Raw genomic sequence first — 15,914 nt, 5'->3', positions numbered from 1 at the left:
TTACAAAAGAAGTGCATAAATAAGAAATTACAACCAAAGGAAGCCTGATCTTGACTTCCTCTCTAAGTTATGTAATGAACCACTTCAATGCCAGAGTTTGAAAGCCTTTTCTCATACCTGGGTGTGTCATAGTTCCATAAGGACCTCAAGGGCCCCAACAGTGCTCACACCCAGATTTACATAACCAAATAGAATGAGTGCAGTGTGGAAGGGCCAACCCTTATGTGTCCAAGTTCAGAGGGAGATTAAGGGTCCTAAGGCAAGGCTCACACAAGAGGGGCAAAACCTAGATTCTAAGAATATAGTGGAAGTGCAGAAGTTTGAAAAAGAGATTTATTTTTTAAAAGCTGGACTGACAGTCCATTTTGAAAGCAATTAGTGACAGAGGTGATTTAAATCAGCAGTAGTAGTAAAACTCAAAACTATACAGAATCAGTAGTCATTCAAAACACACAAACCAGGGGTCTGGTTTGGTCATGCACATCAATAGCTTATGCTGGCATGGCGACAAACCAGTCAAAGAAACACAAACACATAGAGGGGATATGGGGTTTGGGGTTCATAAGACAGAGTATGCTTTAAAACACACATAGGGGAAGCATTAATCTAAGGGGAAAGGGAACATATTACAATATGCTAATAATGTAACTTGACTGCAGAAACATGAGCAGAAGTATGCAAGAGCGAAAGAAACTAAAGCAACTAAGGAAACATGTTGTTGTTGGGGCTTAAAGATTAACTAGGACATACCAGTAGAGAAGCAAAGTGCAGAAAGGTAAAGCAAGCAAAATTCTACAGTCTAGCCTTGGCTTTCAGCCGGCTAGACAAAGCAATAGCACAAGTAGTAGTAAAGAAGGAGAGAGTTTTTTGAGTGTAAGTGCGTGTTCTGAACTCAAATTGTTTGTGTCTTTGAAAGAAGAGGGGGTAGGGTATTTATAGTTTTGAAAACGAGTGAAGAATAAGGTAATAAGTAAAGTCTTGATACAGACATGGAAATAATCACAATCAGAATCAATTAACACAAGTGATTCCTTTTAATAAAGGAATCACTGCTTAACGGATACTAACATGGTTAATTAAGGAAAGAAATCAGCTTGAAACAGATTGATTCTTTCCATATAAGGGGGCAGTAAAAAATTATGAAGTAAATGATTGAGTCTATGTACAAAAATATGCTTAATTTTGGGAAAGAATTCAGCAAGGTAAAACATCACAATAATTAAAGGAGGGGAGTCAATTAATTTAAACAAACGAGTAAAATTAGGGTTCATAAGAAAACTTTTGCAATCAGTCACAATATTGAGGGAATCAGGATCATTCAAGAAAGAGTCATGACTTTGCATTTCGACATATAAATAGCAAGCAATGAACATGCATGCATGGTCAAACATGTTGACAAAAAGAAGCAATACAAACATACAGTATTAGCAGGAATAAGCAAGGATTTAGTAGTAAAAGAAATCTACTCGAAGCACAGTAGTCGACAAGGTCAAGTAGTCACATAGAATCAGAGTGTAGAGATCCAAACTAACAGGTAAGAAAGTCAGAAATAAGTAAAGACCTTCAAACTCATAGTAATAAGCGAGGGAAACCCTTTTAAGAAATTAGGGCTTTAAAAATAGTCGAGTTTAAGAGATAATGAGAACTCAGAATCAAATAAGTCAAACAAGGAAAAGAGAGTCAGAAACAAAGAACAAAATTGAACAAGTATACATTCAAACAAACAAGGACAGTTTCAGTCTCGGATAAGACCAAAAAAGACCTAGGGTTTTCAACATGCTGAATCAAATAGAAGGAAAGCATAAACAAGTCATTTGAACATAGTTAAATTATAAACAACATTAAAATTAGAGAAGAGATCTTTAAAAGATTTAAGAGAAAACCCTAATCGTTGAAAAATGAAGAGCCATTTTGAAAGAAAATCGGAGAACCTTTGGAAAAACAATTAAGAAGTTCATAATATGCACAGATCTAAGATAGATCTGAAGAAAATTGAAAGATCTTAAAGGTTTAGGGTTTCAGAGAAACCAGAAAAAGTGAGGAATGTGAGCACGTGATTTTTTCCCTATATGAATTACTCCCATAAATTCAAGAAAATAAAATTTTCCCATTATTTGCAATTTCGTAAATTTTTGTAGCATTTTTTGTTAACTGTTTGCATTTGTCTGTGCATGTTTGTTTATTTAAATTCATGAAAAATACAAAAATATATTACATTTGCATCTAGGATTTAATTTGGCATTTTGGAATTAGTTAGTAATTTAGTTGTTTTACAAAAAAAATAGAAAAATAGAAAAACAACTCATTTTGTTTTAAATTTTTAACTTTGAATTTTGTAGCTTCTTTTAATTTGGGAACTAATTAATTGTCGTAAAAATTATGTTGAGTAATTAGTTTAATTTAGGAATTTAATTTAGTTTAAGTGTTAATTTAAGATTTAATTTGATTTGAAAAGAATTGAGAGGATCAAAGATTTTGGGCCAAATTAATTGAATTCCCCAAGCCCAATTGCTTTGCACCCGGTTATACCCACCAACCCAGCCCAAACCCATTCTAAAAAACCAGGTCCAACCCCCATACAATCCAAACGACCCCGTTTTGCTTCGAGTGTATCTCAGCCGTTGATTTTCATTTAATCCAACGGACGGGAACTGGGGTCCTTTTGATATAAAACTGTCCAAACGCCCTACACCCCCCGCCTCGTCTCTCTCATCTCTCTACTCTCAGAGACCACAACCTCAAAACCCTAGCACCGCTTCCATTCCCCACCGCCTCAACCGGCAGCGCTGCCTCCAAACCACCCCAAATTCACACCCTTGAACCCCCTTTACTTCCTCATCCCAAATCCATGATCATTTACCCTCGAATCGGACCCAAACTTGTGAAATTTTAAATCAAAGGTCTAAACCCTAAAATCCCAAAACCCAAATCGAGGAGTTTAATGAAGGTTTAACGCTGAAATAGGTTTCATTCGTGTGTTCTCGTTTGAGAACACACAATTAAAGCCTATTTCGTTCAAAAATCAGAGTTCCCCCTGAAGACTGTCAAGATTTTTTCCACCTGGCCTAAGTATTCTTCAGTCATTTTCCTTTCTTTCATTTTTCTTCTGTTCTTCATTTTGTTTGTTTAAGTTCTAGTCTCCATCTTCTCTTACTTCACTTTTTCCGCTTTGTTTTAGTTTTAAATCAGTTCTGTCTGTATGTGTTGAAATTGAGTTTGTTCATGCTTGTTTTTTATTTATTTATTTCTCTGCTTCTTTGTGTGTTTTCATGTCCTATTTTTTTAAAGAAAAGAAATCTGATTTTTCTCTTGGGCAATTCTGCTTGGCCCAATGATTCTATATAGGTTTTGAAATCAGAAGTCCAGGAAGAGATGCCATCTAGTTGTGCAAGCTTAGGATTTTCGGATTAAACCATTGGGTCCATCTGACTTTTGACCCATTTAGATTTTTGGGGTAATTAACAGGGTTTAAAGGGGTAGTTTAGGAATTCTAGGTGGAAGGAATCTCATTTAACTAAATTAGGAAGCTTCTTGGAAGCTGGGGTAGGGACTTATGTGAAAATCTCAATTTTACACTAAGGATACCTAAGCAAAAATGAAAATTGTAAAAGGTTCTAAGTGCAAAAACTAGTTGTATTTCTGCAGCCCTAATACCTTGCCTATAAACCATCTTTACTTCACTAGAAAGAAAGAGGAAGAAAAAAGAAACATTAGAGATAGAAAAACCCCTGAAAACTGAACGCATGACTAAAAAGAACACTGAATTTCCTACAGTTCTTGGTGGAAAACTGCTCAAAATTTGGCTTGTTTTTCTCTGGATTTCTGATTCTCTTGTCTATAACTCTTGAAAAAGCTCCATAGTTATACTGTTGGCTTGAATAAAATGGTTTGAGTTTGGTTTTATGTTGGGGTGTTGATTTGTGTTTCCTCCATTGTTCCATCAATTATTCTCGAGCTGGTTTTTGCTGTTTTATTGACTGAATCTAGGATTTGTTCTGCTTGCTGCCGGCTACTGATTCTTCACTCCTTGGTTTCTATCTTATTTCCAGGTATTTCCTTCAAACCATGAATGGAAATGAAGTTCGTTATGGCTGTTATGTTGGAGTCATGTAATTCAAGTTGAAAAAAAACTGATTGTTGTCCCTTCTCTGTTGCATTACCAGTTTTGAAGTCTATTATATTTTGTTTTTCAAGCTTCTCCCAGGCTCATATAAGTTATTTAGTTCTTGTCATTATCTTTTTAGGTTCTGTTATGGTGTTGTATAAATGTTCCTTTTCACTAGCTTATTTTAAACGCTTGAAGGTTTCTTATCACATGTATAAGTGGTAGAGAACTAATGCAAGGAAATTTCAGTAGCATCAAGTATGTTTCAGGTCTGTTTTGGCCTGTTGAAGCCATTGTTGTTGTGTGAATGTGCTTCAATTTGTTTTAAGATTGATGTCCATAAAGTTTGAAATCAGGAACTTTCATGTTGAGGTTTATCTAGTGTAGTATCTTATTTCATGAATTATTGATTGAAGGGCCTCTAATTCATGTAGCTTATAGTCACCTTGAATGAGGAAAATGGTTTGATTGCTTACTGCAAGGGGTTAGCCTTGTGTGGAATTTCTCCGGACATTTATAAGTCTGTTTAAGTCCCGATCAAGATTTGTGTTCATTTGACAAATTTTATGAGTTTTTAACCTGCCATAGCATGTGTCGAAAAGAGGCTCTATTAAGTCTAACAACTCGCCTAATTCCCTTTTGAGTTTACTGGAGATTTAAGTGGTCAGGAGAGTCAGATGATTATGTGTTATCGAAAGCCATGTTAGGCTCACATCTGCATTTTTATAATCTGATGTTTTGCATGCTTGAAGACTCGATCTTGAGTCCTACAACTATTGATGCTCAACTCTCCAAGGACTTGGGTTCACGTTGGGCCTGAAATGGAGACAAGCCGCGTTGCTTTATATGTAGGGCCAGTTATTTGAGCTCAATGCTATTTTTCGTTAATTGCTAACCATTTTGCCATTCATTCATCCTTTCTAACGTTGGTCTATTGGTTTAAAATTGGATCAAACTTTTAGTCTGAAAAGTAGTGATAATTCTTTTCCTTGATTAATTATATTTGTTAAAGTAGACTTGAGGCGTGCCATGTTAAATAAGCTCAGTTATGGCCTTCAGAAGCTTAGTTTCAATTCCTTTTAAAATTGGAATTGAGGTGCGCCGTGCCAAATAAAATCTTAAAATGCTTGGCCCTCGCTTAATTAATTTTAAATCTTTAGAATTCGAGGCGTGCCATTTAGTTGAACTTCCATGGCCCCCGCAAATTAAAAAATGCGTAGTTGCTTTAAGCGCATAATTTAAATTACCTTCCTAAACTCGGGTGTGCATTTATATGACCCAAATTCAAATCTCAACAACGTCAAATAAAACGTGTCATGGACCGCGGGTGCATTTATGTGACGTGGTTCAAGATGTGCTTTAGATGACGTTGAATCTTTCTAAAAATATTTAAATAAAAGCGGTTATAAGGTTAAAAATGTACCATAGGCTAAAACATGTATTAAAATCAAATAAATAGGCCAATAATAACAGTTGAGCGACCGTGCCAAAACCATGGAAACCGGGAATGCCTAACACCTTCTCTCGGGTTAACAAAATTCCATACCCAGATTTCTGTGTTCGCGGACTGTAAAACAAAGTCAATCTTTCCTCGATTCGGGATTTGAACCGGTGACTTGGGACACCATAAATTATCCCAAGTGGCGACTCTGAATTTTAAATACAATAATCCCGTTTCGATTGTCGTTTTAATTGGAAAAACTCCTTATACCCTTTTCGGGGTAGGTAAAAAGAGGTGTGACAGCTCTGGCGACTCTGCTGGGGAACGAATCCAAAATCTCTGGTTCAGGGTTCAAGAATTCGAGCTTAGAATAATTGTTATATTTGGCTTTTATTTATTATTGGATTTTACGTGTTTGGGCCTAATGTGCTAAATGTTGTTTTTTACCGCTTTGATACTATTTGAACTGTATATAAATTGCTAAGGAACCCTTCTATTCTCATTTTCGGGGATGTGCACGCTGGCGTGAATCCTCTTCTGTTAGTGTCATACCTTAAATTAAAAAGAGGCTCGGACAAGTTACAAAGTCGGGTGGCCTTTTGGTTCCCGGTACGTAGCCCCCTCCTCAGCTCGAGTTGTCCGCTCGGGTGCACAAGTCTAGAACAGTATACCCAGGTTTTATACTTAGAATAACTCAGTCTCATGCCGGATCCCTAGTAGGAACGTTTGTTTGCATCATGTGCATTTGACTTTGGAGACTCAACACAGGAGTTGGGTCTGTCTAGGACAGGTGTACCCGAAATGAAAAGATCATCCTGATGCATCCTACTTGCTACTTGCGCATTCATTTGCTTCGGATTTGCATGCTGACCGGCTTATCGAATAATAGGAGAAAGGTTGAGAAGAAGAAAGTCAATGTAAGGGCTGAGAGAGATAATTGCTTGCTTTTGAAAAACCGATGTCCAAAATATACTGAAACTCTGCTGGAATTTTGAAAAAAAGGGAAAAGGAAAAATTTTGTTTTTAAAAAAAATATGGTCGGTTTTTGTTTTGTCAAAACTGCCCGAACTACGTCAGTTTGATTCCCACCGGATGTGGGATACGTAGGCAACCCCCATCGGTTCCAACTTCCCTTTTGCAAAAATAGCCCAAAAGAACCAAAATGTTATTGCTTTGTTGCAAATAAGTAAGGTGATGTCATTCTTGTCAAAAATAGCCGAATGTCCCCAAAAGGACGCCGAAAGGCTGTTTTTGCAAGAACATCCACCTTTTGTCTCTTTTACAAATTTTTGGTCGGTTAGCAAGCATGACCTTAAAATCTTCTCCCCCGAAGTGCTGAAAGGCCGTATTTGCAAAGTCGGGTTTTATTTTTGAAATACAAATTTGGAAAAAAATAGTGTTAACTTTTCTTGAGTCAAATGAGTCATGATTTTACTTAATTAAATCACCTTAATAAATGTGCAGAATGAGCACGAGTCAAAATTTGCCAGTAACAGTCATGACCAAGATCCCTTTGGAGCTGTATATGTGGTGGGAAGATCTAGGTGAATTAGGACAAGATAGGGTCAATCGCTACTTGGGAGGTCTCACCGGGTTATTGAAGATCAGGCCTAGAGGAGACATAATAAAGGCACTGGTTATGTTTTGGGACCCAGCTCACAACGTGTTTCATTTCTCGGATTTTGAACTCTCACCCACTCTAGAAGAAATAGCCGGATATATTGGGAGCACTGAAGCTCCTATGAGACACAAGTATTTGATTGCTCTAAGAGTCGTCGCTGCACACAAGTTCCTAGATTTCTTAAAGATAAGCAGGGGGTCCATTACCCAGATCTGGCAGCTGGTTTTTCTACTCCGTAATTTATATACCAGCGATACGGACATATAGAGGGGTTTAACAATCCAGAAAGCAAAATTTGCAGCAAAGGGAATCGCCTCAAATAGGAAGAACATAGGTGTTTCGCTTTTATGGTGGTATTCTTGGGTCTTCTAGTGTTTCCCAGGAAAGATGGGAATATTGATATACGGATAGTTGGGGTCGTCAGCACTTTGCTTACTCAGGCCAAAAGCACCCTCGCACCCACGATAGTGTCTGAAATCTTCCGCACTCTCACAGCTTGCAAAGCCGGAGGAGACTTTTTTGAAGGGTGCAACTTGTTGCTACAAATATGGATGATTGAACATCTATATCATCGTCCTCAATACCTGAACTATGGGTCGATAGACAAAAGCTGCATAGAGGAGTTTTATACAAGGGTCGACGAGTTTAACATGCCAGAAGGGGTCACAGAATGGATATCACGTCTCCGTTTTGTCACTACAAATCAAATAGAATGGACGTTCGGGTGGTTTCCTGTAGATGAAATCATATACATGCCAGCTACCGGACCTCAATTCCTCCTGATGGGTCACAGAAGTATCCAACCTTATGCCCCATACCGGGTTTTGAAGCAGTAGGGGAGATGTCAAATAGTTCCAAAGGATGAAGACCTTAATACTCAGGTAGTCGAGATTGGTTCTATCGGTCAATTTCATGAAGCAGCAGTTCGCCAGATCTGGAGCGAGTGTCAGTACTTGACAGCAAGCACCCAAGTGCGTGATCGATCCAAGGGTGAAGTCTCACCCGGTTACCTCGCATGGTACCAAAGAAGTGTTAAGTTTGGGAGACTAGCCAAAAGACCCCATCTTCAAGAATTTGTCGAGGCGTCATAGGCGCAATAGGATTGGTTGGCCAAAAAAAATGAATATAGGGCTACCATAAGCAAGCTGGAAAAGCAAGTCAAGGATCTTCAATTTGAGAATGGTTTGCAAGCCGCCGCAGATAAGTGTGAGAAGAACAATCTAGCCAAGGAAAATGAAGCCCTTCAAGCCCAAATTCGAGAAATTAAAATAGCGGTCGAAAATTCCGCCAGAAGTGCAAAAGATGGAAAGCTTATAGATAACCTTAGGCGGAAGGTGAGTGAGTATGGTTTTGATCTGAACAAGGTAGAGGATGAACTAGAAAGGGCTCGAAAAAAATTGGCTAAGAATGCGGAGGAATGAGCGCCCTTGGTTAGATAGTTAAAAGAGAAATATGATAATGAGGTTGTGGGGTTGAAGAAAAGGGGTCACCATCGTTGAGAACAAAATGATCAAGCAGACAAAAAACTTTAAGGCAGAAAGAGAACACTGTTATGCAGAGATGACACAGTTAGAAAAAGATCTCCAACAACTTCAAGAACAGAATCATATAGCTGAACAAACTTTGGAAGCTAGGGCCCAACAGATTGGGCATTTGTTGCAAGAAAAGGGCGTCATAAGAGAAAAGGGTCAGAAGAATCACTGACTACATCACAGTGAAGTGCAGTAAGTGTGAAGACATGACCAGATCCATATTTTTTGCCACTGTAATGACATTTGTCCGCCAGATAATGGGGGATCTCTATCATCTCCAAGGGGATTTGGTGCATAGGCCCATGGCAATACCGACTAATGTCCCGCATCCCCCCGGAGTAGTTGAGGCATTGATGTATTCATGATTTTCATTCGAGTCTGTGTTTTCATTTTCTTTATTGGAGTCTGTTAGTCTATTTTCGACTCTGTATTTTCATTTTTCTTTGTTGGAGTCGGTTAGTCCGCTTTTGAGTATGTATTTTCATCTTTCTATTGGAGTCTGTTAGTCCCCCTTTTCGAGTCTGTTAGTTTAAATTCTATAGGATGAGTCATTGTAATCAAGACGTTTTACGAAAAATTTGAAAACCCCAAAATATTTTTTTTATTCCTAGAACTACGCTTGGTCTGATTCATGATACGTAGACAATCTCCATAGGATTCGATCATAACCAAAAGAAAAAAAAGAAAAGAAAATGAAAAAAAGAGAAGGAAAAAGAGAAAAAGAGAGAAAACAAGAAACTGTGGGAAGGAAACAATGGCAAAACAAGAGAGAAAATAAGAGAATAAAGGACAACGAGAAATCAAGCAAAGAAAGGCAGGAGTGAAAAAGAGACAAATTGCAAAATGGACATTAGGGAAAATTAGGATGACGCAAACAACCAATCAAATGCATAATAGAAATGGTTAACTGCTTAGGTGCATTGCATCCCCAACGTGCGGTTGCCTATCTGTTAATCTCTAATCACTAACAAGTTTGTTGTTGAAATCAGTACAGGCAGGTGGTTAGTTTGTTTGGCATTCTGGCAACTCATCCGTACAACACCAGGTCAAAAGACAAGTTTATTATGGCTAACCAAGAACTGGATGCCAGTGTTATTGATCCGTCAAGAGAGGGGGAAGAGTCTGATGTTAATCTGAAAGAGGAGTTGTATAAGCTGAAACAACAGATGACAAAGATGTACCAGGCATTAGTGAAAGGGCATCCACCACCATCCTACCCCGCCAACCCTGCTTTAATCCCGCCATTGGTTCAATCCCAGGAACCTCCCACTGCTGATTCATCTCCAGGCTTTCCCGTTTACCACCACAACCAAGGCACCACTTCCCAAACACCACCAGCTCCACCACCCTAACTAGTCCCGTACCCTCCTCTACCAGCCACCCCTATTTTCGTGGCACCCTCAACCGCTACACTCCAATGAGACTCTATTCCAGACCCAAGATAAACAATACTATTCCCCGGAGCCTACTTTAAAAGCCCCTGAACCTTACTCCTATACCCCTCGTTTTGACCCCCCGTTAAGACTAAGAAACCACCTAAAAATCTAGAACAGGAGGAGATGTTCAGGAAGGTTAAAATCTTGGAACAATCATTCAGAAACATGCAGAGATTGGGAGGTTAGGTGAGCGTGGCCTACAAAGATTTGTACCTATTTCCGGATGTTCAACTGCTAGTGGGATTCAAAATGCGCAAATTTGATCTGTATGGCGGGCAAGGAGACCCGGTGGCCCATTTGAGGAGATTTTGCAGTAAAATGAGAGGAGCCGGTGGGAAAGAAGAGTTGTTGATAGCATGCTTTAGCTTGAGTCTGAGCGTCACGGCGTTGGAGAGGTACACTCGTCAGGATCACAGCAGATGGTATACGTGGGATGATTTGGCCCAAGCATTCACTTGTCATTTCCAATACAACCTCGAGATCATTCCAGATCATTTATCTCTGACTAAGATTGAGAAAAAGCCTAGTGAAAGTTTCAGGGAATACGATTTCCATTGGAGAGAGCAAGCGGCTAGGGTTGACCCTCCAATGAAAGAGAGCGAAATGGTAGATTACTTTTTGCAGGCTCTAGAGACAACTTACTACGGCCATCTGGTATTGGCCATAGACAAGTCCTTCAACAAGGTAGTGAAGATGGGTGGCATGGTAGAAAAAGGGCTTAAGTCAAACAAAATCCTGAGCTACTCGGCTATTAAGGCAACTACCCAAGCCATTCAAAATGGTACTGGGGGAGTAATCGGAAAGAAGAAGAAAGAAGATGTGGCAACAATTGATTCAGGAGCATGGTTTGGACCCAGGGGTCCGTCCCACCATTATAATCAGCCTCGGCCCCACTACCAAACCTACCCCCAAACCCTGTATAATCCACCCCAACATTACTACCCATCTCCAGACCCTCATTTTTCTATCCACCACGCCCAAACATACACTCAACCTCCCGCCCATGCACAATGGCGTGCGCCAGCCTCACAAATCACCTACCCAACTCCACAAAATGCCTACCTACCCCCACGAGCCTACCAAAACCCTACTGGCTCAGGTTTCCGGCCTAATCAAGCATTTAAAAATGAGAGGCTGCAGTGGAAGAAAACCTTCACCCCATTGGGAGAGCCCTATACTATTTTGTTCCACAGGCTGAGGCAATTGGATATGCTGAGACCAATTGAGTCGAAATTGCCAAACCCTCCTCCAAAGAATCTTGATTACTCTGTAAGTTGTGAATATTGTTCTGGTACTTCGGGGCATGATACGGAGAAGTGCTGGCACTTGAAAAATGCCATCCAAGAGCTAATTGATACTAACCGGATTGAAGTCCAAACTCCAAAGGCACCCAACATCAACCAGAACCCGTTGCCAACTCATCAGGAGACAAACATAATCGAGATAGTGCATAAGGTAGGGGAGCCCAAGAAGCCTTCACAGACCGTCATGATGATTCGGTCTAGTGAGGTCAAGCTAGATGAAAAACCAACAATTGAGAGATCAGTGAACAAGTTGAGCGGGACAAATGGTGAACCATCTGCAGTAGTCAAGAAGGGGTCCCCGAGTGATGTTGCAGCAAAACAAGAAAAGCCAAAAGTGGTTGTGCCAGGAGTGGCAAACAAGCCTGTCGTAATTGTAGAGGGTGCCCGTACGGATCCTGTCGTCATCAAGCCTGTAACCCAACTGCCAATAGTCAACAGCAAGGCTGTCCCGTGGAATTATGAACGAGTGACGGTGACCTACAAGGGAAAAGAAGTTAAAGAGGCCCATGGATTAACCCGTTCGGGGAGATGCTTTGCCTTGGAAGAGTTAAGGAAAGCTAAAAGCTTCAAAGATAACCCAGTTCTAGTGAAGAAAGCGGTAACTAAAGAAGAGGTGAGGAATTTCTGAGAAAAATGAAAATACAAGACTATTCCATCATGGAGCAGTTGAGAAAGACGCCTGCTCAGATTTTACTGTTTTCATTGTTAATCTACTCAGACGAGCATCGTCATGCCTTGATGAAAATCTTGAATGAGTCTCATGTTCCTGACAAAATCTCAATGATCCATCTAGAAAAGATTGCCAACAAAATATTTGAGGTGAACAGAGTCACTTTCTCTGATGATGAGTTACATGTGGAAGGTACTAAGCACAATAGAGCCCTCTATCTTATGGTGAAATGTGAAGATTCCGTGGTTACCAGGGTATTGGTTGACAATGGTTCTAGTGCAAACATTTGCCCTCTCTCTACTCTGAACAAGTTGAAAGTGGATGATGAGAGGATTCATAAGAACAATATCTCGGTTCGGGGATTTGATGGTGGAGGGAAAGATTCAGTTGGTGATATAGTGCTTGAGTTGACAATAGGACCGGTTGAATTCACCATGGAGTTCCAGGTGCTGGATTTAGCCATTTCCTACAATCTAATGTTAGGTCAACCTTGGATTCATGCCGCTAAAGCAGTCCCGCCCACTCTGCACCAGATGGTCAAGTTCGAATGGGATATATAGGAAATCATTGTACATGGCGAGGATAATTTGTGTGCTCACAGTGATGCCGTTGTCCCGTTCATTGAGGTTGAAGATGACAAAGGGCCTTGGGTCTATCAGGTTTTTGAAATAGTGTCAGTCGAGAAAATTCCAGAAGGGAAATGCGTCCCAATTCCAAAGGTAACCGCCGCATCAGTCATGATGGCTTTTGAAATGCCGAAAAATAGTTTTGTACCTGGTAAGGGTATGGGTGCATCTCTGCAGGGTATCATACAACCGATGTCTCTCCCTAAAAACTTGGGTACATTTGGTCTAGGATTCAAACCCACAACCGTAGATGTGAAAAGGTCTAGAAAGTTGAAACAGAGGGCGTGGGCACTGCCAAAGCCTATCCCACGTCACTTTAGGTTGTTTGTCAAGCCTGGTGCTAGGAAACGCCCAGTGACAACAGTTCCCAGTTCTGTAGTTGGCGTTGATGAAGAGTTAATTGAAAGGTTCGAGAGGTTGTTCGACAATGTGAACATGGTGGAAGTTGGAGCAGGTTCTAACAAGCAGATGTACAGTTTGTTGGGCCGAGTGCAAAGCTTAACAATTGGAAGGCTACTCCTCTCCCTACCCGACAGGAGTTCTGGTAGTTTGCTTTGATTTTCTTTCAGTTTATTTGGATTATTCCAGGGCTGTAATTCAGATTCTATGTTCCGTCTGTTTGGATGTATAAACCTTGTTATCTTTTAATTTCATTGAAATGCAATTTTCCTTTTTCATCATTCCTGATAGTTTTATTTTTGTTTTTCTTTTTTTCCTTGTACAGTCCTTTTTATGCCGGTTCAATGACATGACATGCATGAGGAATCTTCGGCCCAGTCTTAAAAGTCAATCTACTTTTGAAATAACAATTCAAGAAATAGAGTGTGATGATGAATCAGAATATGATGAGGATGAGGCCTTTGAAGAGATTAGTAAAGAATTAAGCCATTTTGAGGGAAAACCCAAGCCTAACCTGAATGATACCGAAACAATCAATTTAGGGGACCCAGATAATGTCAGGGAAACTAAGATAAATGTTCATCTTGAACCGCAAATCAGGGAAGAGATAATTAAAGCATTGTTTGAATACAAAGATGTTTTCGCATGGTCATATGATGACATGCCGGGCCTAAGCACTGACTTGGTGGTTCACAAATTTCCCACTGACCCGGCATTTCCTCCTGTCAAGCAGAAGTTGAGAAAGTTCAAAACCGACATGAGTGTGAAGATTAAAGAAGAGGTCACAAAGCAGTTTGATGCAAATGTCATTCGAGTCACGCGGTATCCCACTTGTTTAGCCAATGTTGTACTTGTGCCAAAGAAGTATGGTAAGACTAGAGTGTGTGTTGATTACCGTGATCTCAACAAGTCAAGTCCAAAGGACAACTTCCCACTGCCAAATATCCATATTTTGATTGATAATTGTGCCAAGCATGAGATTGGATCTTTTATAGACTGCCATGCGGGCTATCATCAGATCTTAATGGATGAGGAAGACGTAGAAAAGACGGCATTCATCACGCCATGGGCGACATATTGCTACCGGGTAATGCCATTTGGTTTGAAAAATGCTGGGGCAACGTACATGAGGGCAATGACGACCATAATCCACGACATGATACATAAGAGATCGAGGTTTATGTGGATGATGTGATCATAAAGTCTAGGAAGCAGTTTGACCACGTCAGAGATTTGAGAAAGTTCTTCCAAAGGCTCCGCAGTTACAACCTTAAGCTCAATCCTGCAAAGTGCGCATTCGGTGTGCCATCTGGAAAACTGTTGGGATTCATAGTCAGCCGTCGAGGCATCGAGTTGGACCTGTCAAAAATCAAAGCTATCCAAGAATTGCTACCTCTAAGGAACAAGACTGAGGTGATGAGTCTATTAGGGAGGCTGAACTACATCAGCAGGTTTATTGCTCAGCTCACGACAACTTGTGAGCCTATCTTTAAGTTGCTGAAGAAGGATGCTACAATCAAGTGGACAGATGAGTGTCAAAAAGCATTCGATAAGATAAAGGGGTACCTATCAAACCCACCGGTGTTGGTCCCACCAAAACCGGGGAAACCTTTGATTCTATATTTGACAGTTTTGGACAATTCATTTGGTTGTGTGTTGGGTCAGCATGACATCACCAGCAAGAAGGAGCAAGCCATCTATTATCTCAACAAGACATTCACATCTTATGAGGTTAAGTACACTCACCTTGAAAGGACATGTTGCGCCCTAACTTGGGTAGCACAGAAGTTGAAGTATTATTTGTCATCTTACACTACTTACCTCATCTCTCGTTTGGATCCGTTAAAGTATATCTTTCAGAAGACTATGCCCATAGGGAGACTGCGTAGTGGCAAATTTTGCTCACGGAATTTGACATTATCTATATGCCTTGGACCGCGATGAAGGCCCAAGCATTGGCCGAGAACCTGGTTGACAAAGAATATGAATCGTTGAGAACTTATTTTCCCGATGAAGAGGTGATGCATCTTGACGAGCTGGAACAAATTGAAAAACCAGGTTGGAAACTTTTTCTTTGATTGGGCTGCAAACATGAAAGGAGTCGAAATAGGGGCCGTGCTTATTTCTGAAACAGGGCACCATTACCCTGTTACGGCTCAACTTTGTTTCTATTGTACCAACAACATAGCTGAGTACGAGGCATGCATTTTGGGTTTGAGGTTAGATGTAGACATGGGTGTCCAGGAGGTCTTGGTCTTGGGAGACTCAGACCTTCTGGTGCACCAGATTCAAGGAGAATGGGAAACGCAGGATTTAAAACTCATATCGTACCGACAATTCTTTGTCAACAGTTCCGATTAGTAGAGTTCACGCATATTCCAAGGATTCATAATGAGGTTGCCGATGCTTTGGCTACTTTGGCGTCAATGTTACATCATCCAGATAAGGCTTATGTTGGCCCTTTGCATATTCAGGTCCGCGATCAGCATGCTTACTGTAACATGGTAGAAGAAGAACTTGATGTTGAGCTGTGGTTCCATGACATCAGGGAGTACATCAGAATGGGGGTGTATCCGGTGCAAGCCACAGGGATCAAAATAGAACAATTAGACGGTTGTCAAGTGGATTTTTCTTCAGTGGAGGAGTTTTTTACAAAAGGACTCCAGATCTTGGTTTGTTAAGATGCATAGATGCTAGACAAGCATCAACTATCATGATTGAAGTACATTCCGGGGTTTGCGGGCCACACATGAGTGGGTATGTTCTGGCAAAAATGATTC

The 15,914-nt window shown here is 40.4% G+C and overlaps 1 protein-coding gene across 1 annotated transcript; it reads left to right on the top strand.

Moving 5' to 3' along the window:
• Positions 1 to 8,673: 8,673 nt before the first annotated feature.
• Positions 8,674 to 13,293, top strand: LOC138885499 (uncharacterized). Its single transcript, XM_070166453.1, has 5 exons — positions 8,674 to 8,854; positions 10,374 to 10,980; positions 11,410 to 12,019; positions 12,106 to 12,555; positions 12,670 to 13,293. The coding sequence occupies exons 1-5, from the start codon at positions 8,674 to 8,676 to the stop codon at positions 13,291 to 13,293; spliced, it is 2,472 nt and encodes an 823-aa protein (XP_070022554.1).
• Positions 13,294 to 15,914: the final 2,621 nt, after the last annotated feature.

Source organism: Nicotiana sylvestris, chromosome 2, assembly GCF_000393655.2.
Source record: "Nicotiana sylvestris chromosome 2, ASM39365v2, whole genome shotgun sequence".
Taxonomy (NCBI): Eukaryota; Viridiplantae; Streptophyta; class Magnoliopsida; order Solanales; family Solanaceae; genus Nicotiana; species Nicotiana sylvestris.
The sequence above is the reverse complement of the archived record's forward strand: the minus strand, read 5'-3'. Positions and strand labels throughout refer to the sequence as shown.

Excerpts from the sequence above, each read along its gene's own strand:
- LOC138885499 (XM_070166453.1), top strand. The coding sequence starts at position 8,674 with ATGATCAAGCAGACAAAAAACTTTAAGGCAGAAAGAGAACACTGTTAT. Across the intron at positions 8,855-10,373 it reads GGGCGTCATAAGAGAAAAGG|TGGGATTCAAAATGCGCAAA; the intron begins GTCAGAAGAATC and ends TTCAACTGCTAG. Across the intron at positions 12,020-12,105 it reads AAAGCTTCAAAGATAACCCA|TTGAGAAAGACGCCTGCTCA; the intron begins GTTCTAGTGAAG and ends ATCATGGAGCAG.